The following is a 25,376-nucleotide window of genomic DNA, read 5'->3' as shown; positions in this document are numbered from 1 at the left end:
AGCGCGCGGGCACGTGCCTGACTCGGGGCACCATCATGCGCTGCTGCACCAGGAGCGTGTGGCAGACGCAGGCCATCAGCGTGAAGGCCTCCTCGCTGGCCGAGTCCCGCCACACCAGGCTGAGCAGCGCGTTCGTCTGCTGCTTCGTGTCCAGCTTCCGCAGGCACTCCTCCGTGACACATGGCAGCGACAGTCGTCCCTCCGCCTGCAACACACGGTGAAGAGCCGCACGTTAGGGACACGCTGTGGGAACGCACCTCTCGCAACACACACAGGGAAGCCCGTCGCTCTTCAGGTCACCACGCGAGGCAGGCGTGACCGTTACCCGCGTCCCACAGCGAGGAATATGAACTCCAGAGCAGACACCCACTCCTGCCTCCTGATGCGACAGTATTTTCAGCGTCCACGTTTTGAGAGATTCGGTCCCCGTTTTTAGATTGCGGCGCACCAAGCCTACCTCTGTGACTGTATATTATCGTGGACAGAATTTCCATTTTAAATTATCTGAGGGATCAGTTTAAGTGAAACAGATTAAAGTACATTTAAAAACAATTAAATGAAATATATGAATCCATTATCTTACATCTTAATTTCTCTAGAAGACCTGATTCACGGGAAGAAAGCCTGAGCAAATGCTCTACAGTTTACTAATTTGGGGGATTACCCAAAGGTACACACATTCTCCATGTATGTATGTATGTACGTATGTATGTGCACATAAGTAAATATAAACACACACATAAAATATTAAGTCCTGTGGACTGTGCTGTGTGAAAGTTGGGATGGATACAATTTATGCGAGTTATACTAATCTACCAAATAAAACATCGTCTTAGAGTTAAAAGCAGTAACCCTAACTGGCAACCTTGACTCTCTGAACGCGATGGGCCTACAGAAAATGTTAGAGCCAGGCGTCAAAACTGCGTCAGGTGCCCGCTGCCGTAGCGTGCTCTTCCCAAGGAAAACGTCCACAGACGGAAGCAGCACCCGCACCCGCCACCCTGGGAGGCGCTCCTGGTGTGGGCGCAGTGGACAAGCCCGGCCCGTGTCCCGTGTGCCACCGCCCGCGTCCGCCCGTGTCCACGGTGCGGGGCCAGAGGTCCCGGCAGCACAGCCACAGCTTCTACACGTGGATGCCCACTACACTGCACATCCAAAGAAGACCCCTCGTCCCTCGGGTTCTCGAGAAGGTCGCTAAGTATTAAGAACTATCCTGAAAACGAGGTGTCCCTACATCCGCCTGCAGGGCACCCGCTCCTCTGGGGCCACACGACGAGTCCACGTTTGGTGCAGAGTCCTGAGTGCGCGCAGATGCCCTGGCGGCCGCCAGAAGCCCCACAGGGGCCAAGACGCTTCCCCATCCATGCGAGTGAGCTGTCTGTCCCCCGAGGGGGCAGCACCCACACCCTCCCTCTGCACTCCACCCGAGGACCGGCCTCCCAGGAAACCTGACGCTCGGCCCTGCGTCCCTCCTGAGGTCAGGCTGCGTGGTAACTGACAGGAAGACGCTGAGACCCGAGTGGAGCCGCACCTTAAGCTGTCAGTTGTGTAGTCAGAGAAAGAGGCCGGCGGCAGGCGTGTCACTGAGACACAAAACACGTGTGTATATAATGGACAGCTCTTATCCCTTGTGAGAGGGATAAATGGGGATGGGGAAAAACACAATTTAAAAAATATGAAAAAAAAAGTCATTTGAAGATAAAAACAAAAACACACAGTAAACGATGCTGGGTAAGAAACGGGAAATGAATGGACAGTAAGCTTAACTTCATTTTAAAATAAATCAGGATATTTACCATCCGTAAAGGGTCAAAAATTACCAAGGACATTCCCGGGTGCTCGCTGGAGGGCGAGAAGGAACGTGGCCTCTCCCGCCGTGGGGCTGGGGGTCGGGGGGTGGTGGGGAGGCCGACGGGCCGGGTTCTTGCCGGGAATGAGGAAACACTCCGAATTCGGTCGTGGCGCGGGCCGCCCGGTTAGGCTAACCGTGCGAAGCACCACTGGAAGGGTGACTTGTATGGTGACGTGGACGCCCATGAAGCTGTCGTCAATGAAAACCTCTCACAGACACAGACGTGGGCGTGAGCCCTCGGAACAGCCTTCTCGGGCCCCCAGCTCAGCCCTAGGGGGTTCTCCCTGAGCAGAAACCACGCGGCTGTGCAGCAGAACCTACTGTGCGCGAGCCCCGCACACCAAACGGGGCACCTCCGTCAGCGCTTGTGTGTGGACGGTGACCTCTGGGAGAGGCGGGTGCGGCTGCAGAGATGAGGGGCCCCTCTCGCACAGCCTGAGGGCTTCCCGGCAAAAGTGCCCTCCTGCGTCCCTTACGCACAGAGGCAGAGGGCAGAAGGAGAGACGCTGGGAGCCCGACCCGGCGTCTGCGGGAGCTTACCGGCGCACCCCTCTGCTGGTCCGCCTCTGTGCTGTCGTCCTCGGAGTCACTAGCTGAGTCCTGGCAGCTCGCGCTGGCAGGCGACACCGGCAGCTGGGACAGGAAGGTCTGCAGCACGCGCAGGTACACTAGCAGGCCTTCCTCGGAGAGGGTCCCTTTGTGAAGCAACGTAATAGTCACAGGCGGTTCAAAAGAAACTGGAAAACGGGTACCCCTGTCCTTACACTTGGACAGGCGCTGGCGACCAGCCCCCACCGCAACACTGACAGCCGTGTGCGGGCGCGTGGGCTGCGGGGCATTCGAGGCAGATGCACTAACCCGAGAACATTAGAAGTGGAGCATGAACGGGGAGATAGCCTGGCGGGCACCCCTGTTCTCCCACTCAACACTAAAGCCCACTAGCCTGAGTGGCCTTACAGCAAGTGCCCGGCACTCCCCCAGGGACCCTGCCCAGGACCACCCCACGCCCAGGGCACCCCCAGGAAGTCCCTGCTGCAGGGCTGTGATCATCCACCGCCCTGGCCGCCCTCGCTCGGCGGCCCTGTGGCACAGCCCCCAGGGGCTCGGGGAACACCCATCGGTCCTCCTACCCAGGTAATGCTCGCCAACGGTTAAGACGGTGTAGAAGAGCCAGGGCGCACCCCCGCGGGACCCGGAGCCCCCACTCTCCACCGACAGCAGGGCCTCCAGGAAGGGCTCGAAGGGGAAGGCAGCCTGGGTGTCAGCGAGCGCGGGGAGGATGAAGTGGAAAACCTGCTCTGTGAACGGGGCCGCCAGACACTCCTCTGTGAAGGCTGTGAACACCTGCCGCCTGGAAGGAAAGACACACTTTTCATAAAATCAGCGATTAAAGCAACTTTCAAGCCAGCCTTCTGAACTAACTGAAGCGAAGCAGTCAGTCCCAGCCACAGCGCCCAGAAAGAACTGCAGGAGAACCACCAGGTCTGCAGAATCATAAATTTATATCAGGGAGCAGGCCACACACAACAAGTCCATTCTTCTTTGAAAGAAAACCTGACATTCAAGCCTGTTCTACAAGGTAGTGCCCTGCGTCCACGTTACTGTGGGATACAGACACCACGTCACTGCGGGAAGGAACCGTCACCCGCTCCTACCTGGCACCCTCTGGGCAGGAGCTGTAGGGAAAGCGCAAGGGCTTCAGAACGCCCTCTAGCAAAGCCTCCGCGATAGGGACTCGCGCTGCATCCGAGTACTCAACACTTGGCGGGAGCCTGCTGTTGATCAGCAAGTAGAGAGACCTGTAGTACCCTAAAGGGAAGGGAACACGCAGGTAAAATGCGGTCATTTTCTTACGACGAGGGACAAAACGGGTCTGTTTTACAATACTTTTTATAAACCCCTTATCGGTCCGAACTTAAGTGAATTCTTCAACTTTTTATTAAAAAAACTGCATCAACAAACACGAGCGCCTGGAAGCGGGTGACAAGCCCCGCGGGCCCATCGCCCAGCACCGCCCAGCCTGGGGCACGCAGGCCCAAGACATGACCACTTCGGTGCACTGCCGAAGACAAGAACGTCATTCCTCTTAAAAAAAAAATGTATTTCATTGATTACGCTATTAAGAGTTGTCCTAATTTTTCCCCCTTGGCCTCCTCCACCCTCCAGCACTCCCGCCCCCCTAAGTTCATGTCCATGGGTCGTGCATGTTAGTTCTTTGCCGTCACCCTTTTCTATGTTATTCTTAACTTCCCCGTCTGTTTTGTACCAACCAATGATGCTTCTTAGTCCCTGCACCATTTCCCCATTTCTCCCCCCCCCATCCCAGCTGATAACCCTCCCAATGATCCCCACATCTATGACTCTGTTCCTATTCTGGTTTGCTTGGTTGGATTTTATTTTTTAGATTCAGTTGTTGATAGCTGTGAGTTTGTTGTCATTTTAATGTTCATAGTTTTGATCTTCTTTTTATTAAGTAAGTCCCTTTGAGATTTCATGTAATAATGGCTTGGTGCCAGTCCATTCTTGCCTACAAAGTCTCTTTTGAGAAATCAGCTGAGAGTCTTATGGGCACTCCTTTGTAGGTAACTCTCTGCTTTTCTCTTGCTGCTTTTAAGATTCTCTCTTTATTGTTCACCTTTGGCATTTTAATGATGATGTGTCCTGGTGTGGTCCTCTTTGCGTCTACCTTGTTTGGGACTCTCTGTGCCTCCTGGACTTGTATGTCTATTTCTTTCACCAAATTAGGGAAATTTTCCTTCCTTGTTTTTTCACATAAGCTTTCAATTTCTTGCTCTTCCTCTCTGCTCTGGCACCCCTGTGATTCAGATGTTGGTACATTTAAAGTTGTCCCAGAGGTTCCTAAGCCTTCCCTTGTGTTTTTGAATTCTTGTTTCTTCTTTCAGTTGAGGGTGAATGTTTATTTCTTCCTTTTGTTCCAAATCATTGATTTGAATCCTGGCTTCTTCCCTTTCCCGGTTGGTTCTCTGTGAATTTTTCTTTATTTCACTTAATGAAACCTTCATTTCTGACTGGGTCTTTTTTATGGTGTTGAAGTATTGCGTTCCTGGAGCATCCCGATCACCAGTGTTTTGAACTCTGCATCTGGTAGGTTATCTCCATTTCACTTACTTCTTTTTCTGGGGTTCTGTTCTGTTCTTTCCTTTGGGCCATGTTTCTCTCCCTCCTTGTCTGGTGGTCTCCCTGTGTGTGGGTCTGTGTTGGGTGGAGCTGCTCTGACTCCGTCTCAGCCACCTGTTAGGGGGTGTGGGGCAGAGCCTTAGGTAACTGCCAGGGCGGTACAGCCCTTGTCACCACTTTGTGGCTCTGTGTGGGGGGAGGGCTCGCAGAGGGAACAATGCCGCTACCTGGCTTCTGGAGGTTTGCCTGGCTCTTGCCCTTTTTCTAGGCTCTTCAGTTGCTCTCCACATGCAACTTGGTGCCCTTCTAGCTGCTGCCCTGGTGCCGAATCCCAGAGGGCGTGGGTCAGCCCAAGTACCCAGTCCCTGTGGGCCCTATAAGCACAGGCTCTCCCACGGCCTCAACACCCACCCCAGTTTCCACAGCTCGACATTATGGTGACTTATCTTCCTGGCACTGGAACCCTGGGCCGTGAGGCCTGGCCTGGGGCTGGGGCTGCTCGCTCCCGGTTTTTACCCACCACACGTGAACACGGGGCCGTGCGTTCTACTGCCTCTCCACCTGTCCCCGCGTCTCTGCCCCGCCTGCCTGTCTGGATGAATGTGGCTCCTTTAAGTCCTTGATTGCTAGACTTCCATGCAGCTCGATTTTCTGACGGTTCTGGGTGTTACTCGTTCCAAGGCCTGGTTATAATTTTTTCTATGGTTGCGCGAGGACACAAGGTGTGTTTACCTGCGCCTCCATCTTGATCCGAAGTCTCCAGAACTTCATTTTTCTTAAAAACTTCATTATAAAGTTAAAATACACTAATAGCAATTCCTAGTATCACAAACACCTGTTCAGTGTTCAAGTGCCCAATCGCCTCACGTTGTAAATTTTATTTAACTAGTCAGCTTGAATCAGGACGCACCTAAAGCCCGTATGCTTGGACTTTCAAAATTTGCCTCTTAATTCTCTAATCTTTCAGCAAACGAAACAGGGTTTCTTTTATTAAAATCTAAGCCCAACAGTAAGGTGGGGATGCATTTTCACTTGTTCTTCACAGCTTTAATCCCGAGGGTTCCGTCAGCGACACTTGACCGAGAGCGGCCCGGCCCCTCGAGAACGGAAGCGCCCGCGTTTTTGCTTCTCCACAAGCACTGCACGCAGCCCACGCCGACTGAGACGCGTGTTTCTCACGTGACTGATCGTACAAGCCCCAAGGACCTGACCCCATCTGTGAAAACACAGGAGTCAGACTCTAACTGTTGCTTTCTTTCATATTGTTTAATTCATCGTAAGTGTTTTAAAACCACACGTATTTCAGTCCTTCTCCAAAACAGTGGCAGCGACATGTCCTCAGAGGCGCCTCAGACCCGGGCAGTGACATGGCAGCAGCGCGGCCCCCGAGAAGAGGTCAGTGTGCCAAAGCCACAACCCCAGCCGGGGAAGGAAACTCAAGTGAGCCAAGCGCCAGGCTGGCCGAGGGGCCCGTCCGGAGCTTTCCCTGCGAGGGCTCCAGCAGCGCTCAGTGTCTTTAACTCCATTCGAAACAACTGTTAGACTGCATGGTGGCAGCTGTCCTACCAGCATGTGTTAAAAAAACTTATCAAAACTGGGGAATTTTTGTGCAGTCATTTGAATACTGAAGACGGGAGAAAACACATCACATTTTCAGCATATTATGCTTCATTACTTCGAGAAAGGTACAAACACAACTGAAATGCAAAAAAAAAAGACTTGTGCCGTGTGTGCAGGAGGCGCTGTGACTGATCAAACATGTCAACGGTGGTTTGCGGAGTTTCGTGCCAGAGATTTCTCGTGGACGATGCTCCACGGTCAGTGGACCCGCTGACATTGACAGCGATAAAATCGAGACAGTGAGAACAATCCATGTTCTACCCACGGGAGACAGCCGACACGCTCAAGATATCCAAATCAGTGGTTACTGGTGAGAATGAGACCCGTGCCTTTTGTGTCCTCCCCCCTATGAAATACGGTGACGACCACACGGCTTCGGTGAGACAGGTGTGTGTCCTGGTCCCTGCACGGCAGGCACAGCACGACTGGCATGCCCATGACCACGCTGGCAGCGGACACTCTCACTTCACGACAAGTGGCAAGAACAGTGAGGAGACTGAACACATCGCAAAGGTCAAGCTGGGTGGAGGCGAGGACAGGTGTCAGAGGTGGGACCCCAGCAGGCGCTCCCACAGCTTGGCACGGGCATCTGTGCCAAGTCACATCCGATGCTCGGAGGGAGAGTGGAGGCACGCCGCCCCCACCCCCAGCTGGCCCCGGCTCCGACCGCCCCGCTTACCGTTTTGAACCATGGAGTGCAGCACTTGTTCCGTGACTGACGCCGCAGAGCTGGCATCTCGTAGAACAGGTAAGTAAGTGCTCTCGGACGAGAACACCTCAAGCATCCGCATCGGAAGCGCAACATTCAAACTGTCGTCGCTGCAGCTCTGCAGCAGCCTGTGAGACAGGAGACGTGCTCACACTCACGGACGGCAAGCGCCACCCCCGGCACTCGCTGCGGTGAGGGTTTGAGCCACTCTGTGCTCCTACTGGGGTGTCCCTGAAAATGGCCCTGACCCAGACAGGCAAGGAAATACCAAACTTGGTCCTTCACACTTATTTTTGAGTCCATATTACACTGGCACTGGGCTCAGAGGCAGGACGTGCGCAGCCCCCGAGACAGAGAGAGACGGGGGAGCGCGAAGACCCCAAGGCAGCGCGAGCCTGCGGAGGCCCAGGGACCACCCGCCGCAGCTCTTCTCCGTGAAGGGCCCTTCTCTCCTCCGCAGACGCCTTCAAGACTCGCCACCCCTGCACCATCCCCTCTGCGGAACAGCGAACGCATATTTCCGGCCCTCCGCCATCTACCGTTCTGACTACAGAGGATTATGTGAAAGTTACAGGCAGAAGGGGAGGGTCAGCCTCTGAAACAGAGCCCTGCCTCCCGGCCCCCCGTCGTCCGAAATCCCCACCGAGAGGAGGAGGCTGCAGAGCAGGAGCATGCACGCGCCCCTCCCCCGGGACCTGCGCCCGCCCACGGCAGGGAGGCCGCTGGCTGGCCCTCACGTGCCTGGGACAGCCCCTGATGCAGCGCCTCCTCGCCCCACCCTCTTAACACAACCGGGTTCCTCCGGGGTGGGGGTCCCCGGCCGGGGGCTCTCCGGGAAGCACAGGCAGCGTCCAGAACGTCACTGGTCACAGAAAGCAGAGCAGCTCTCGGTCCCTCCCAGGGCCATGCCCGAAGGACACGGGCACTCCCTACAGGGATCCCGCCACTGAAACACGCCCCCGTAACGATGCCGCCCTGAATCCAGCGTCCGGGGACGAGCTGAGCCGAGTGGATGCCAGCACCACAGCAGGGAGGGCAGAGGGCACAGGACCGCGCTCAGGACAGCCACGTCCAGCCCACAGGACCGGCGGGACCTGACTCCAGGGGTGCACGACAGAGGGACGAGGTGAGAGGTGTGGGCCTGGCGACCGTGAGCACAGACAGGAGGGGACTTGTTGAGAGACCAGAGGAAATGCGAGTGTGGAGCCCTTGAGGGGAATCCCCGCGCGTGTCCTCGGACGGGAGGACAGCAGCGTGCTGGTCTCAGGGGACGTACAGGGAACTGGGTGAAGGGCTGTGACGTCCGCACCGTCCCCTCAAACGCTCAGGAAGACAGCACACGTATGCAGAGGCAGGAGCAAACGGAGCGCATGTTCCCCCGTGGACCCAGGTGGGGGATGTGAAGGTATTCCCTAGTTCTTAAACCAGCTCAGCTGACAAGGCCTAGTTCTGACAGCGATCCTAAATCAACTTTGCTACTTGGAGCTTCTAGAAAATTAACTGAAATTATATTAAAGGCTCAGAATCACTTAAAAATGTTGCGACTGCCTAGACAGAGGGAATGGTTTAAAAAATGGCACAGGTGTTACTTATTCTTTCCCTTAGGTCCTCAGAGCTCCATCCCTCAAACATGCTGTCCTGCAGACGGAATCCAAGGCGGCCCGGAAGCGCCTTATCTCAAGCCCACGCCTCAGTCCCCGCGGGGCGTGTGCCCCCGCAGCGGCCTAGCGGTTCCCCGAGCAGGGACCCTCACTCCGCCGGCCCTTCCCCAGCGAGCAGGGTCTGCAGTTCCAGCCCCCTCCCCAGCGCACTTCACATGGGTGGCGTTCCTATCTGCATTTTAATTTCTACAAGCCGGACTCACCAGGAGTAAAACTTGTAACACACGGAACCCTCCACAGGACCAAGAACGAGCAAAGCCCCCCCGTCCCAGAAAGCAGCACCCGCCAGCGCGTGCCCATGCAGACATTTGAAGTGACCACCGGGCCCACACGCGCGGCCACCGACGGTGCGGCTTACCTGCAGCAGAGGCTCAGCAGCCTCTTTATCTGAAACAAGCACGTAAGTCTGTCCGATCCATCCAGCTGCTGGACAAACACGGTGCTGTATTTAATCAGGTTCTGGCACATCCAAATCTGAAACAGCAAAACACATTACAGCTCCGACCCATGGCACCAACTGTTCAGCAAACCTCGTGACCTTTCAGGTGTCCTTGCGGGGCAAACAGACACACGATCCACGCTGATCGGGCACGGTGAGCCGAACCCCCCAGGCCTGCCTCACCGAGAGGCACGCCACACTGCCGGCTGCCCCCGTGAAACGGCACTGCAGTGTCCAGCTAAAGCACTGACTTTATCACTAGAACCATGGACACTCAGAACTCCTGTGGATCTGAAACCAAAACAGGTCGTTCGCAAAACTCAGCAAACCACAATAAAAATACCGTAGAGGAGAAACCCAATGTTAATCGTAAGTCACAGGGGAACCCGTGTCTCCAGCACCCGTTCCTGCTAGGTCCTCCACTCCCCCCACTCCACGAAATCCTGGGAGGAGAGGCATGCACGTGGCCCCGCTATGCCCAGAGGAAGGCCAGGTATGTAACACGCGAGGTGATGGATGTGGTACTCAAGCAGGCGGAAGGAACCCTTTCATAGTGCTCACGCACACAAACTCACCATGGTGCGCACTTTAAATGTCCTAAGGTTTCGTCAGTGGTACCCAGTGCAGCTGGGGGAAAAGGTCAGGCCCGTGTGCGGGCAGCGGGCTCAGCACGTATCAGAGAGGTCCCCACCTGACCTGCACCCGGGGGCCTATCTGTACGAATGCAGCTGTAACAGGCGATTTTAAAAACTCAGTACCCAACACGGACCCCCCTGCACCTCACTGCATTTGTAAGCGCTGTTCGCTCAGCATGTGAAACCCACTGGGAACCAGGCGGGTGAAGGCGGTCCCCTGAACGGGGCTCATGAGAAGGAGCTGCAAGGCCTTCCTCCGCTGTCTCTAAGGGCGTCTCCCCAAGAGCAGCGCCCGTGGGACACCAGGTGGCATCAAGCAGTTACAACAGGACTGCAAAAGCGCCCCGCACCCTCCGCAGCGCGTCCTGGGCTGGGCGGAAAGCACCGTGGCCACTCCGGTGCCACCCTGCGCGCGCGCTCTTCCTGCGTGAGCCTCGCTGCTCGCGCGGCCCAGGGTGATGCAGACGCCCTGCGCTCCGTGGCATGGGCACTATCCAGGGACAGAACACACAGCAGCTGAACATTGTGGGAGGCTCGTGGGAGCACGCAAGGGTCACAAGAACACGGGTATAAACACATCGACGAAGCAGCAACGCCCCACATGGTCTGCAGAGTGACAGGCGCCCGCAGCAGCAGACGCCCTCCCGAACGCTTTCCGGGTTGGAGTTTGGGACCGTGTTTACCACGGTGACAGACACACCGATCCCACCCAGAGGGCTGTGGTGTCACCAGTTAAACACCGTGCTCAACCCTGTCATCTACTAAACGCAAGTGAGCAGCTGTGAAACTGCCCTTCTCACTCATCCTCTCTCGGGACGTGGACGGAGGGCAGGCCCCAAGTGCCCGAGGTGTGAACCACGAAAGCGATGAGGAGACGGGGGCGGAGGACCTGCAGAGGGAAGGCGGGGCTGGAGAGCGGCCGTCCAACCACTCAGGACGTCAGGGGCAGGGGAGCAGCTCCGGGGGACCCATCGGGGCAGGCAGAGCCGGACGACCGACCTCTTCAGTCAACGCAAACTGCACTGGGGAGCATCTGACAGCGCTGGGAGCCTTCAGCAGGACAGGCCAAGAAAACTTAACAGAAGTGAAGCCATTCTTAACTCCAGAATAATTTTTTAAAAAAACTAAAATCTGTGCACACACAAAACAACAAAACACCACGGTACACTATTTTAGCAGAGATCGTATATAAAGTCATTAAAACAGAGGGAGGCACGAGGATGGCGTAGCCACGTGCTCAGTTCCGCATGGAGCACCGCAGAAAAGCTACCAGAGGCGGCAGCACGCCCCGCGGGGGGAAACCAGGGAACCCGCAGACCGGGCAGGAGATGCCCCCACGTGTGCAGCCCGGTGCTGCATTTCTGTGTGCAGACTGCACAGCCAGGGCCACTCCTGGCCCGTGAGCCGGGCCTGATGGCATTTAGTCCCATCAGGGTGTCAGACGCTGCAGACGAGTCCAGCCTCGTGGTCGCTGGAGGCCTGGAGCCCGTGCGCGCCCTCCCCCGGCCCCCGGGGAACCGCGGGCACTGCCCACAGGCCCTGCTGTACCCAGAGGGGCAGGAGCAGCTCCCCACAGATGGGGCGCTGCAAGAGCCAGCTGGCTGACAGCCCCACACCCCCGCCCGTCTGTGATCTGGACGGCGGAGTGCAGGACTCCTGGACGGGCCGCCCCAGCGGGAAGGCAGCCACCTGCTGCGGGGCCTTCCTGAGCCCCCTCCTCCTCGGCTCTAGGCGGACGCTGGAAGAGCCTGCACTCAAGCAGCTGAGCGCAGTGGAGCCGTGGGCACGGCCGCTCCAGACCGGCCCCGCTGGGCGGCCAGTTCTTCCTGCGGCCCAGCTGCGCTCACTCAGGAAGCAAGGTTGGGGTCTGAAGCCAAACCCCGATGGCAACACAGTCTGCGGTTGTCCTCGGCACCTACTACTCATCTATCCATTCATGTATGTTCCGCCCATTATCACACGCTGCTCCTCATCCCTAATAACACCGGGAGCCTAAAGATCTAAGTAATCCAATTCTACCTGGGTATTTTAGGAAAGAGATCCTGCCCGGGCCAGTGTGGCTCAGCTGGTTGGAGCGTTGTCCTGTGAACTGGAAGTCTGTGGGTTTGATTCCACTCAGGGCACACTCCTGGGTTGTGGGTTTGGTCCCCAGTTGGGGCACGTACAATCGATGTCTCTCTCCCTCTCTCTAAAATCAATTAGCATGTCCTCAGGTCAAGATAAAAAAAAAAAAAAAGCAGAGACCCTGGAATTGAGGGGTTTATAGTGAAGTACTCACAGATCACAGGTAAGACAGTTACGGCCTCGCTCCGCAGGGACCGAAAGCCCGGGGTGGCAGGCTCTGCATGAAGCCAGCCTCCCAAGACCGTCACGGGAGCACAGACGGTGGCCCAACGATTATTCTACTTTTTCTCATATATGAAATTTCCCATAATAAAAAAGGAGTCGAAAACCTATCGCTCATTAAGAGGTAAAGCGCGTGAGCACGAAGGTGACCTACGGCCGCTGGCTGAGAACGAGTTCACGAACGGGAGACCCAGAGGGTTACCTCGCCGCAGTGCGAGGGCGGGAGGTCATGTAACCACGGGCAGGCTGCAGCGCAGCTGACACTCACCAAACGTTTTGAGTCTTCGTTCTGTCTGTAGAAGAACAGAAGCTGCCTCACCAGAAGGGTAAGGCCGGGGCCATTAGCAATGGGAAAAGTGCCACCAGGCTGTGACAGGTCGGCGCAGCGGTCAAAGGCTCGCCTCTGGACGGAGTACTGCAAAGAGAACAAGGCGAGATCAGCGCAGAGGCGGGCACCGTGAGGGTCTGCGGGCACAGGCGCCACTTCCATGGCAGCGGGGCAGACGGCCGGGGACGAGGCCGCGTCCTCGGCAGCAGGCTGAGCACAGCCCCGCCCCTGGACGGGACCGGCTGCCACCGCGTCCTCTGATTTAGGTCTTTAGCTGCCGTTTGGCCTGCTTGTATTTCACCATTTAAAAAAAAACCAGAAACTCACCTATGTATACGTCTATGTAACCCTAAACTAACGGCATTAGTTATTGGGGGAAATGCTCTTATCAGTATAAACCCTCACTAAACAGGAAGACAAAAATACACACAAAAGGGGCCCCACTTCCAGAGTCCCAGGTCCTTCTTTAAAATGAGCGCTCAGGCCTTCCTCCCTCTTCCTCAGAGCATGAACACTTACCTGCTGCCTTCTGTCTCGATAGCCCCGAATAAACGACTGGATGATTATTGCGTTTTTCAGTCTTCGCCTTTCTTCCTGAATAAAGGAGGCAACAGCCCGTGAGAATCAGTGACGTCAGTGAAGGGGACATTTGGTTGGTACAGACGTAGGAACGTTATAGCTCCGTAATTCACACACCACAAAACCCGCACTCACGTGTGCCATCACAACTGTTAACACGCAGGCATTCAAATGTGTGCAGCCATTCCCACCATCTGACTGTAGAACCCTTTCCTCACCCACTTCCTCAAACACCCGGGACCCACCCATCAGCGGTCACCCCATTCCCCGCCTCCCCCTAGTCCCGGCCTGGCAACCCCTGGGACGCTCTCTCTGAGTGGAACAGCCCCGTCTGCCCTCTGCGTGTAATGGATCCCAGGTGGGTGGCTTATCCGTGGCCGGCGCTCTCACTAGGCATGACGTTCTTCAGGCTCCCCCTCGTTGTACGCCGTTCTCAGCCTTCAGTCCTTCTCGCAGCCGACGAGCACCCAGCACACGGACGCCCCGTGTCGTGCTCGTCCACCGACAGGCTGCCGGGCGTGGGCGCTGCTCCTGCCTCAGGCGACTGGGGCCGCGCCGCCGGGCCGCCCACGAGCAGGTGCCGCAGGGCCGAAGCTTTAACTCCCCTTGGGCGCACGCAGGGTGACGCGAACACCGCTCAGCCGCCAGACTGCCCTCCCAACGGCTCCACTATTTCACAATCCCACCAGCACACGGAGACGTTTTTAGAAGTTTTTAAATATTAAAAGAATACAGACAACACAAACATCTATTTTCAGGTTCACGTTCCTGTTTCAAAGCAGAAAACTCCGATTTTTATTGACTCAAGACTGTCTTCAGAGACCTAGCAAAAACATGCATTCTTCCTCATCATCAAAACACTGCAGGCCCCACACGTGAGCGCCCACCGTGTGCCACGAGAAACACTCCGCAGGCACCTGCACAATAACCTTCCCCGTGCTCCTCTTGTTTCAAAGATGCGGGAACTGAGATTTCCACAAAGGTTAACAACGCTGGAAAGTGAAGGTCAGGAGCCAGACCCGGCCATGACGGAGCGGTCGGTCCCGTCTGACAGGTGTCACTGCTGCACGGCCCTGGGACTGCCACCTGCTCTGGAGGCTGCCCTGCCTGTCCACCCTTCTACGCCGGCTCCAGAATAAATGCCTTACCACAGGGCACAACAGACCCAGAGTCCCTCCTAAAGCTCCATGTGCTCACACACATATGCACACAGTACGTCATACTTAACATACACATACGTGTATATAAAACAGCAAGACCAAGGCTTAGTTACATGACATGGGAAAATGCTTATCTGTAGACTATCACCAAACTCTTTTTACCTCTCTTTTTCTTCTTTCTTCCTGAGTACGATGTAAAAGAGAAGCCTTTTCTTCCTGAAAACAGAGATACAAAAATTATTGAATGTTTCAACCCAAAAAAGATGCTAAACACCATCCAATCACACTGTCCGACCTAATGAGAAACCTGAGGCCCCAGAGGCCTGAGACCCAAGGAGTTACCCTTCTCGCAGTTCCTAAGACCAAAACCCGACGCCTCACACACAGAGCGGCTTCGGCGCGGGGACGAGACCCTCCTGGGGCGCCCCGAGAGGCCCAGGGGCCGGCAGCAGTGGCAGGCCAGCTCTCGCGCCTGTCCTCGCCGCTGCACAGGGCTCTGCGGTTCTCCCGGCAGGCACTTCAATGAAAACACGTTCTCTACTGCTACCAAATTTAAAAACAGGTTTCAAAAAAACTTATTTTCATCATTAGTTATGTGAGAAACGGTCACAATAAAAACTGGGACACAGGACGTGAGCAGTAAAGCGAGGCCTTTATTCACGAGTCTGCAGAGCCGGGCGCACCCTCACAGCCAGGAGAATGTGCGCGCCAAGTAGACAAAGGAAACTGGTTTTATAGTCTTAGCTTCCCCACCCTGAAATTGCCACCCTAAAGTGAGAGCAATTAGCTTCCCCACCCTAAAGCAACTAGTTTTCCCTCCCCTCCCCTCCTTCCCCGATTCTCCATGACCGGATACTCCGGAGGTACAATCTAACGCGTTCATCTAAATGCCCCTTCTGTGATTCCTGAATATGCTAATGCTGTGAGCTCCCTTCTCAGAGATCCTCTAATTACATTTGCCCTTTGTTACCAATGACTTTGCTACTGGTTTGGGAGTCACTATGACCCTGTTTCCTACAGTTACACTAAATTTTGAAAAGTTACTTGGTATACAAGAGGAACTAAATATTTAATAAATGGGAACTGGATTCCGAAAATGAATTGCTAACGAAAACACTAAGTGTGATTCTGGTTCAAAAAACTTTTGTTTCAAGAAAGCACCCGGGGTCTGACTTTCTGCATGAGTCCCTTTTATTCAGCAACATTCCCACCCTGATCTTTAAAAGGGGGCGGGCTTGTGTCTCCCCATCTACCACGCTCACAGGCACCCTCCTCGTAACTCTAAGTGTGGTACGCACAACACGGCCCACGGTTTTCCCAGCTCTTCTCCCCACGCTCCAGGCGTGCACCCCACGCCTCCGGGGTAAAGGTGCACTCCACAAGGACCTGACAGTCCTCTCAAAGTAACAGTCAGGGGGAGACCCTCCTGCTCCCAGTGTGGGGGCCCTGCCCACAGCCCCCCATAGCTGGGGGGTCGGCGCACTGGCTCCTGACCAGGTGTTGTACTGGCTTAGCTGGCCTTGCGTTGTTGAGACTCTCGGGACTGCCTTCAGGTCCAAAAGGACAGGTTTCCGGTGCCAGGACACACCGGTCAAACCCTGTGCTGACCCGCTGGGGCGCTCGGAACCGTCCTGATCTTCTTACGGCGTCACACGTGTCTACGTGACTGTTTGTCATGAAGTCACCAACAGATTTTAAAAGGATGTGTCTAGTTTACAAGCTGGACAGAACGTGTCCTCACAGACTCTGCTCAGCTCGCGGCTGAGAAGCGAAGGGTGACTGGAGCTCAGGTCGGCGGCCCCTCGGCTCGTGGGGAGCAGCAGCCACCCAGCCCTGCCTGGGAGATGGCCAGCGGCCCAGGCGCGGAATTACCCAGAGAACCGCACCAACCCCGCCCTCCGCGGTCACTGGCCGACAGGCGACAGGCAGCGGCAGACGCAGCGCCCCGGGCCCAGAGTGTGCTTGCTGTCAGGCTGTTTACAAGCCCTTCCTCTTGCTCCCGAAGGGGTAACGGGGCTTCTGTGGTGAGCCCCATCACTTCCATGGCAGGGACGGAGTTTTGTCCCCAGTGGGATACCTTCGCTCTCCCAGACAATCCCTGACAAACCAGATTTCAAAACCTTCATCATCTTGGTTTGTGTCTTCTATGCAGCCAGTTCCGTTTATAAGAAAAGCATGTCCCAGTGGGTCACTAACGTGGTCCTTATCACACATGAAGACACACAACAACATCCGTACCATAGGGGAGCCAGAAGGAGGCGAGGAAGAGCAAGAAACTGAAAACTTATGTGAGAAAGTAATGAAAGAAAACTTCCCTAATTTGGCAAAGGAAACAGACATACAAATACAGGAAGCACAGAGAGTCCCAAACACATTGGACTCAAGGAGGACACACCAAGACACATAATTTAAGTGCCAAAGGTTCAAGATAAAGAGAATCTTAAAGAGAATCTTAAAAGCAGCAAGAGAAAAGCAGAGAGTCACCTACAAAAGGGGTGCCTGTAAGACTCTCAGCTGACTTCTCAGAGGACACTTTGCAGGCAGGAAGGGACTGGCAAGCAGTATTCAATGTGATGAAAAGGAAGGACCTACAACCAGGATTACTCTACCCAGCAAAGCTAGCATTTAGAATAGAAGGGCAGGTAAAGCACTCTTATCAAGTTTTTGGTTTCAATTTATCATACTTATACCTAAAAACACTTTCACCTTTTCAATTCCACTGGCCCAGAAAAGTCAGGGGTTCCTAGCAGCAGCCAGAGACCACGCATGAAGCACACTCAGCAGGAGCTGCTGCACGCAAACCGACGGTCCTCACGGCTCCCACTGCCCCACGTCCTGCCCACGCCAACCTCACCTCCACGCTGAGGCTCCCAGTCTCGCCATCAGCAGGTGAACCAGGCAAGTGACAGACACCTTCTCTACCTGACCTGAGAGCTTTAGGCACATGACCTTATTTCCTCTGAAAATTAAATTCCACCCAACTCCACAAATACAGCAAAGATGGTTTTAAGAGGGGGAAAAACTTTCATTGTGCTAATAAACTTAGTGGTAACAAAATGAGGTTTTTAAAAAAGAAAGTCTTATGTAGTTTAAGTTAATTTCATTACCCATTAGAATAAAAAATATGGTAAATAATTACCATAAAAATCGAATGCTCAGTTGACTGCTAACCATTTTTTAAAAAGAACTTCAGCATGTTTATTGATATCTTGATTTAGAGAAAACCAGCTACGAGGTTTCTGCCGTTTCATCCGGGTACTTTCATTAGCAATTTCCTCCACTTACCAGTGTAAACAGAACGCCCAGTCCCCATCTGTTTCAGGTCAGGGTTCCCCCTCCGCAGCACTGACAGGCTGCTAACAACCCTGCATCATCCAAGTACGCAGGTAAAACCTGTCCCTCGAGTCACTGAAACCGGGACCCAGGACAGGGCAGGTGTGTATGTGCGTCAGTGGCAATGACGTGCCATGTGAGGCCGTGGCAGGGGACACACGTTCATCAAAACCCTCAGGAAGCACAACACGCAACCCTGCAGTGTCACCACGGGCTCATCAGCTGTGGGGAGGGAGCAGCACTCATGCAAGACGCTGATAACTGGGGACCTGAGGGCGGGGGAGGGGCGAATAAGGGACCCGCACCTCTGCCTAACTTTCTGTAAACCTAGAAAAGCTCGAAGAAATAAAGTCCATTCATTTTTTTAAAACAGCAATAGACGAACATTCAAGAAATATTAATTCCACTGCCACTTCCACCTTAACAACCATGGGAAATCTGAAAAGGAATTTGTTTTCCTCCCTATCTATAAACTCTTCTGGACCGCATCCGTTTCTTTCCTCTGAATCTAAAATACTCGCCCCTCTGCTCACCGGGTTCCTCTCGCCGTTGCCTCTGCCAGGACCCCAAGGGCCTGCAGCCCTCCCTCCCTCCGCCACGCTCAAGTCTCTCCCACCTGAAAACCGAAGGCCTTCCTTGGCCCCTGACTCCCTGCGCACCCTCCACGCTGCAGCCTGACTTCCAGCTCCCGCTGCCCCGCACACGCGCCCTCGACCGTCAGCAGGTTGGGTTCCCCTCAGTGTCCCCGCAGCGCCAGGCTCTGGGGTCACCCCAACCCCACTTACCCCTTGTCCCAGGCTCTGTGCCTCCTCCCTCCTCATTCTCAGCCACCGTCTGCGGGTAGGTCCCAGATCTGCGCGCCTGTCCCAGGTTTCTCCTGAGTCTCACACCGCACAGTGCACAGCCCGTGGGACACCCCTGCCCACGTCCACGCAGCAGGCACTCCCCGCTTAGAGCACGGACCAACCCCGCCCTGCCTGGCACATCTAGGCCGCTCTGCCTGCAGCCCCTGCCCGCACTCGGCTCCTCGGGTGACAACCACCAGCCCAATCAGATTCCCTCTTCTAGGAACTAAAATGGAGACCCACTGTCTCCGATGGACACCTGAACTGGGAACTCGTACCCGGCCAAGACCATCTGCGGGTGGGGAGAAAGCCAGTCTGCAGAGCCAAGGACGCAGGCGGCGGCCCAGCCCCGGCGTCGGGAGACGGGCTATAGGGCAGGTGTCCCTTCTGTGAAGCGCTGTCACGTCCTTCCCACACACGCCTGCTCTGCCCGCGCCGTGAGGCGCCGTGGATTCCCGCACTTGCCATCGGACGACTCCCTGAGACACCCTTCCGGGCACTAACCGCACGGGAGAGAAGAGCGCCACCAGCACACCAGTCACATCGCCGCCAGGTGTTGGCGGCAGAGCCGCTACCAGGCGGGAGCCGCTGGGACTCAGGGCCCGCGAAACCAGCACGTGCTAACTCTGCGCACCCCCCGCCCCGCAGAGGCCCCTCCTGCCCCTCACCCACCCGCCCTGGAGCCCTCCCACGGGAAGCCAGGATGTCGCAATGGCTCTCTGTTGTAATCTCACCTTTAGTTTAGGTCTTACGGTCCCAAGAAGGTTATAATGATGTTTCAGGTCCTACACAAAGCCTTCAGAAATAAACACTAAATATATTATTTATTTTTGGGAAAATGGATGTATTTATGCAAAAGGTGGCAACTATTCAGTTTTCCACTAAGGCCAAGAAAGAAGGGAAGAGTTCAAATAATTTAAGAAATGGAGAAAAGGTCATTATAACTTTGTCTTTTAAACAAGGGAGCCGTGGCTGGTGTGGCTCAGTGGGTTCAGCGTCAGCCTGCGAACCAAAGGGTCACGGGTTCGATTCCCGGTCAGGGCACAGGCCTGGGCTGCACGTCAGGTCCCCAGCTGGGGGTGCGCGAGGCAACCACACAGTGAAGTTTCTCTTAAAAAAAAAAGGTAAGCAAAATCAGAACTACAAGGAAAGCGCACCCCACCAGAGCTGAAAGGACACTACTAAGTGCTGGCAAGGAAGCGCAGGGCGCAGCAGCCCGCAGATCCCAGGGTGCCCGCCAGGGAACATGGAGCGCGCCCGGGCTCCGGCCCAGGACAGCCCCGCATCTGAGTGCGCCCCGCCGCGCCCCCCACAAAACGCCCGGGGAGAAGCGGGGTCCATCGGCGCTGTGCTCCTGCGAGGCAACGAAGCCAGGAGTGCGGGCCCTGCCTCCCAGCCAGCCCCCCTGCTCGCTCCAGAGGGCACGGCGGTGCCACCAGCCTCGCTCCCGGGCGCTGGTGCCCACCCGCGGAGACCCCTTCCCGCCCTCTGCCCCCGTCCGCAGGGCCGCGCGCGCCAGGGGCGCCACGCCGGTGAAAAGCGGGAGGGAACGACGACAGTTCGCACAGCTGACGAGGGCGGCCGCCCCCGGAGAGTCCGGGCCCAGAGCGCCTTTCCGCGAGCGGGGACGCGACCCGGCGGCGTCACAGGGTCCGGCACCCCGCCCGAGGCGCACGCCCCGAGGCCGGCCCTCCGCCGAGCAGCTCCGAGCCCCGCAGCGGCAGCAAAGTGTCTGCGGACACAGCCTCGGCCTCCGACGCGCGGCCGATCGGCGCTGCCGCCGCCGTCTCGGAGCTGCGGGCACGGACGCACGCACCCTGTGCACTTCCCGCGGCCGAGGCCCGTCGGGGGGCGCCGGGACCAAGCGGCGCAGCCCGCCCCCGAGGAGAAGCACCGTGTCCTCCGCTCGCTCACCGGCAGGCGGGCCGCCCCGCCTCCCCGCGCCGCGCACCTGCTCGGGCCGCCCCGCTCCGCGCCCGCCCCCCGCCCCCGAGGCCCCGACGCCGCGGGCACCGCCGCGCTCACCTTCCTGCTCGCGCCTCCGAGGGACACCTTGGGCCTCGTTTTGAAGTCGCCTTCGAAGCTGAACATCTTTGCGGCTTATCCCATCTGGGAGGGGCCCCGGGCCCTGAGCGCGGCGGGCGGGCGGGACGGTCCCGGCCGGGAGGAAGCGGCTGCGCGGCGGAGCGACCCCGCGCCCACCCGGGGCGCTGTGCCCGCCTGGGCCTGCCCTCGGGTGGGGGGGTGGCGACAGCGGGGGGCTGCTCCTCCCCGCCCCGGCCTCATCCACGCCTCCCCACGGCTCCGGCGGAGGCGAGGGCGCCGCGGCCAAGCGGACCCGCACTGGCGCCGGGAACAGCTGCCGGGAGGAAAGATGGCCGCCGGCCGCCGCCGCCGTGCGCGCGCCCGCCATGACGCCGCCGCGCTCCGCCCGGCGCCCCGCAGGCGCGCGCGTGCCCGTCATGGACGCTGCGTCGGAGCGTGGGAACGTGCGCCGGTGACCTGCTTGGGGGCGGGGCCTCGGCGGGGGGCGGGGTGATGCAGGGGGCGGGGTCTCGAGCACCGGCGCCCGCGCCGCTGAGCGGGACTGGGTTGCGGGTTACACACCTTTCTCGGGAAGCGGACTTGGAGGCGCGCGAGAGGCAACCGATGGATGTTTCTCTCCTTCTTTTTCCCCCTCCCTTCCCCTCTCTCTAAAAATAAATAAATACAAATTTAAAAACCAGAGAGGAAGGGAGACACAGGGAGGGAAAAATATTGATCTGCCACCTCCTGCAGGCACCCGGACCAGAGATCAGACTTGCAACCCTTTGGTCCATGGCACGATGCTCCAATCAACTGAGCCACACTGGCCAGGGCAGTTATATTTTCATTGTAAGAATTTATTATTTAGAGGAGTGATGCATGGTAATTATTAAGAAAAACCAAAGCGATACCAGCATAAGTAAAGTAAAAGAGAGACTTTCCATCTGCTCCAAATGCCCCTCATCTATTTAATCATCTATTGATCTTCTATCAACAATGTATCTATTTATCACCTATTAGCTATCTAACTATCCATCTACCTGTAATCTATCGCCTGTATGTCTCTCTACCATCTATCTACTATCATCTATCTATTATCTATCAATCCTCTATCAATCATTTATCACCTTAATTTTCTCTCACTGCTGTAACAAATAACCACACACTCAGTGGCTTGAACAACACAAATCTATCATCTGATTGTGGTGGAACTCAGAAGTCTCCTTACCTCCAAAGGAGGGTGTCTGCAGAGCTGCGTTCCTCCTGAAGGTTCTGAGAACCCATTTCCAGCTTCTGGAGGCTTCCAGCACTCCGTGGTGCATGGCCCCTTCCTGCCATGGCCTCACAGCCATCCCTTGCCCCTGTCCTCTGACTCCAACCCTCTTGCCTCCTCTTATAAGGACGCTGGGGTGACATTGGGCCCACCCAGGTGAACCAGGATACTTGCCTCCTCCCAAGAGCCCACATCCAATCACACCTGCAAAGTCCCTGTGCCAGGGAAGGTGACCTGTTCACAGGTTCTGGGCATGAGGATGTGAACATCTTTGGAGAGAGAATTATTCTATGTGATCAGAGAACATACTTTGAATGATTTCTGTCTTTTTGAATGTACTGAGATTTGTTTCTTGGCCTCACATCGGGGCTCCCCTGGACAAGACCCTGTGAGCACCTGCTGGGAGAGGGGCTGGTTCAGAGTCAGGTTTGAATAGTCTCTCCTGTTGATCTCTGCCTAGACGGCCTCTCCGTTATTCAGAACAGGGGACTGACGTCCACAACTATTACTGTGCAATTGTCTGTTTCTCCTTTCATTTCTGTCAGTGGTTGTACACTTTAATTCCTTTAGACTTTAATCTTGGAAAGCAATTTAATTTTTGTACATTAACGTCCCCTGGCAAATGATGATGGAAGAGGAGCATATGTTCAAATGTAGGACATCTTATTGTTGGTGCCTTACTAATGAATGTTATAGACTGTGTCCCCCCACCCCCAAGTTCACGTGTTGAATCCTGACCCCCAAGGTGACCGTGTTAGGAGGTAGTGAGGGTGGAGTCCCACGAATGGGATCAGTGCTCTGGGAAGGGCCCCACGGGGCTTCCTCTCCCTTACCACCTCCCCGTCCACCCCATGAGGACACGGTGAGAAGGTGTCGTCTACGAACCAGAAAGCAGGTCCCCAGCAGACATCAGCATCTTGATCTTTCAGCCTCCAGAATGGCAAGAAATAAATGTCTTGTTCAAAGCCACCCAGTTTGTGGTGTGTTATAGCAGCCTGAACTGAGAGACAATGGATTTCTTTTTGAAAAAGAAGTATTCCAATTACACACACAGACAGCGTACTGAAAAATAGCAAAGCGCACACCCCTGGAGAGACCCCACGGGCTGAGTAACAATGTTGCCAGGACCTGAGAAGCTCCCTGGAAGACCTTCCCTGACCATAATTGGCATCTGCAGCCCTCCCCAATGGCGTGGTGTGGGGTAACTCATCCCACTCCACCGACTGCATCTGCCCGATGGGCAAAACGCCCCCGTGGGCTGAGGCCGGGGCCTGGTCCCCACGGCTCTTGAGCCCTGCGCTCTGGTGACAGACGTGTATTGAGTAAGCCTACTTGTTTTAGACTGTTGGTATGAGCATGGAACACCTGCACGCAAAGGGCATTTTGCTAGGTTCATAGGCCACAAAAAAAAGTTAAACAGTAACCAATACGAAAACACCAAGTACCAGTGATAATAGGCTGTTCACATCCTGCTGGTGCTATAGTTCTGCGTCATCCTCCTCATTTTAATCATTTAAAAAGGTTGGACACTGACGAGCGTGTCTGGCCGCCAGTCCGGGTGCGGAAAGCAGAAGGCCAAACTTCAAGTGTCCCAAATCGCCGGGGACGGCCACCAGCTGCCCTCCGGGCAAGGACGCTCCCCTGCGCCTCCGGGCGCGCTGTGTTTTGGGAAGGCACACCTGTGCTTCTGGTCAAAGTCACTGAATGAGGATTCGGTGCCAGCGTGTACACACGTGGCCGTGGGCAACAAAAGCCGCTGCGTGCTGGGCGCTCCCGGTCTGTCCTGCACACACGGCACACCGTACAGCCTCTTACTTCCCACGGCAAACCTAGGAAGCAAATGCCGGCCCCCACACACTCCAAATGCAGAAACCGGAGCCGAGAAGGCAATTGAGCAAGTCCCACTGCTGGGACCCACACCCACAGCTCCTGTGGAAGCAAGGCCTGAGCTTTCCTCCCGAGAGCCGTTGCTTTGGGATCGGCAGTCGGCTGGGGTTTCACTCCCAGCGACAGAGATGAGGCTTTGACTCACAGATTTCCATAAACCCCTTTCTGTGTACTCCGGGGCAGAAAAGCTGCTGGGAAGCACAGACAAGGTTGCGAAGAGTCACCCCGACCCCGGCTACTACTTCCCAACAGTTAAGCAGCAGCGGCGGCCGCCAGAGGATGGAGACATTTTATTTAAAATTCCACCAGCAAAGACCATCCAAGATCCTTAACATTTTCATTACACAAAGATACAGAGAGACTCAGGGTAGTCAGTCTCCTAGGACGCAAGGAGTTCGCTTGAGAGCCAAGGTTCTGGGCAGCAGTGAGCAGGAAAGAAAACCCACACCTGCCAGCCACCTCCACGTTCTTCATGCTCGGCCAGGCCACATGCAGTCACTGTACCTGGGACAAGATCTACTTAGTGTGGCCTCGGCTGGGCCTCCCAGACATGTCACCCATGTGTCACCGATGTCTGCGGCTCAGTGCCGTGAGTGTGGGGGAGTGGGGGTGGGAGCCAGGGCAGGGGGCCCATGGAAAGCACAGAGCAGTGGCAGGGGGGAGTTGGGCAAGACCCTTTTCTGTGGTTTCCGCAGGAGGAACGGGCCAGGCAGGGTGAGCAGGCCTAAGGAGCCACCCTTGTCGCTGGGACCTGGCCCCTGGGGGGTCAGTGGCCCAGAGTGTGAGAGCCTGCAGAGGAGGGGACACGGTGTGGGCTCCACCCAGGCCGCCTGGGGTTTGTAAGTGCACTCACGTGTTTATTGTCGCGGGTTTTTCCTGATCATCCCGTCCTCCCTCCCTTCACTGTCTTGCTTGCTTTCAAAATGAAGGTGTAGCCACACGGGACATACTTTGAGGACAACTTTTCCCCTTAAGAGAGGGTCCAGGTTTGGGATAAAACTCCCCGCTCTGTACCGACATAGCCGGGGTCCTCCAGATGCCAGTGCGGGCAGGAAGGAGAAACTGGGGTCACCGTGCAGGGACCCGGCAGAGAACAGGCCTTGCTGTGGCTTTGCCTTTCGGGAGTGAAATTGTCCTGGGAACAGCATGTACATCTGTCACCTGCCTGTCCTCGGACCTTGTGCAGAGGTGTGTTAGGGGTGAGACTGGCGTGGCTCTGCCATCCATGCGGTCTGCGGTGTCCTCCCTAATTGAGTGGCTTCTCTCCGGGGGGGACCACCACCAAGAGGTCCCTCCCTGTCTTCTCCCCCTTTGCCCCCTATAGCCCCCTGCGCCTGTCCTGAGGCCCATGAGTGATATTGTTGTCACAGGGCTTGGTTATTGGGGTTCTCTCTCCACCCCCTCAGCGGTCCCCTCCTTTAGGGACCTTCCTCATCTCTGCACACCCCGAACAATGGAAGCGATGCTCTTGACTGTCCAGTTGACAAGCCAGGAGCCTACGCAATGTAGACAATGCGTTCTCAGCTCGCAGAACGCAAGTAGACAG

At 56.0% G+C, this 25,376-nt stretch overlaps 1 protein-coding gene across 2 annotated transcripts in view; it reads right to left on the bottom strand.

Moving 5' to 3' along the window:
- The window catches only part of UBE3C (ubiquitin protein ligase E3C), a 63,173-nt gene extending 42,384 nt beyond the window's left edge, over positions 1-20,789 (bottom strand). For both annotated transcript variants that reach the window (XM_090287736.1, XM_090287737.1), the window contains exons 1-10: positions 20,671-20,789; positions 14,630-14,683; positions 13,248-13,322; positions 12,669-12,815; positions 9,339-9,454; positions 7,290-7,447; positions 3,508-3,661; positions 2,983-3,203; positions 2,393-2,547; positions 18-205 (exon numbers count right to left, since the gene is read on the bottom strand). In XM_090287736.1, coding sequence (XP_090143862.1) covers positions 18-205; positions 2,393-2,547; positions 2,983-3,203; positions 3,508-3,661; positions 7,290-7,447; positions 9,339-9,454; positions 12,669-12,815; positions 13,248-13,322; positions 14,630-14,683; positions 20,671-20,736 — 1,334 coding nt within the window. In that variant the 5' untranslated portion in view covers positions 20,737-20,789. The remainder of the gene's footprint in view (positions 1-17; positions 206-2,392; positions 2,548-2,982; positions 3,204-3,507; positions 3,662-7,289; positions 7,448-9,338; positions 9,455-12,668; positions 12,816-13,247; positions 13,323-14,629; positions 14,684-20,670) is intronic.
- Positions 20,790-25,376: the final 4,587 nt, after the last annotated feature.

Source organism: Furipterus horrens, unplaced genomic scaffold (genome assembly GCF_987537825.1).
Source record: "Furipterus horrens unplaced genomic scaffold, mFurHor1.1.pri manual_scaffold_9, whole genome shotgun sequence".
Classification (NCBI taxonomy): Eukaryota; Metazoa; Chordata; class Mammalia; order Chiroptera; family Furipteridae; genus Furipterus; species Furipterus horrens.
The sequence above is the reverse complement of the archived record's forward strand: the minus strand, read 5'-3'. Positions and strand labels throughout refer to the sequence as shown.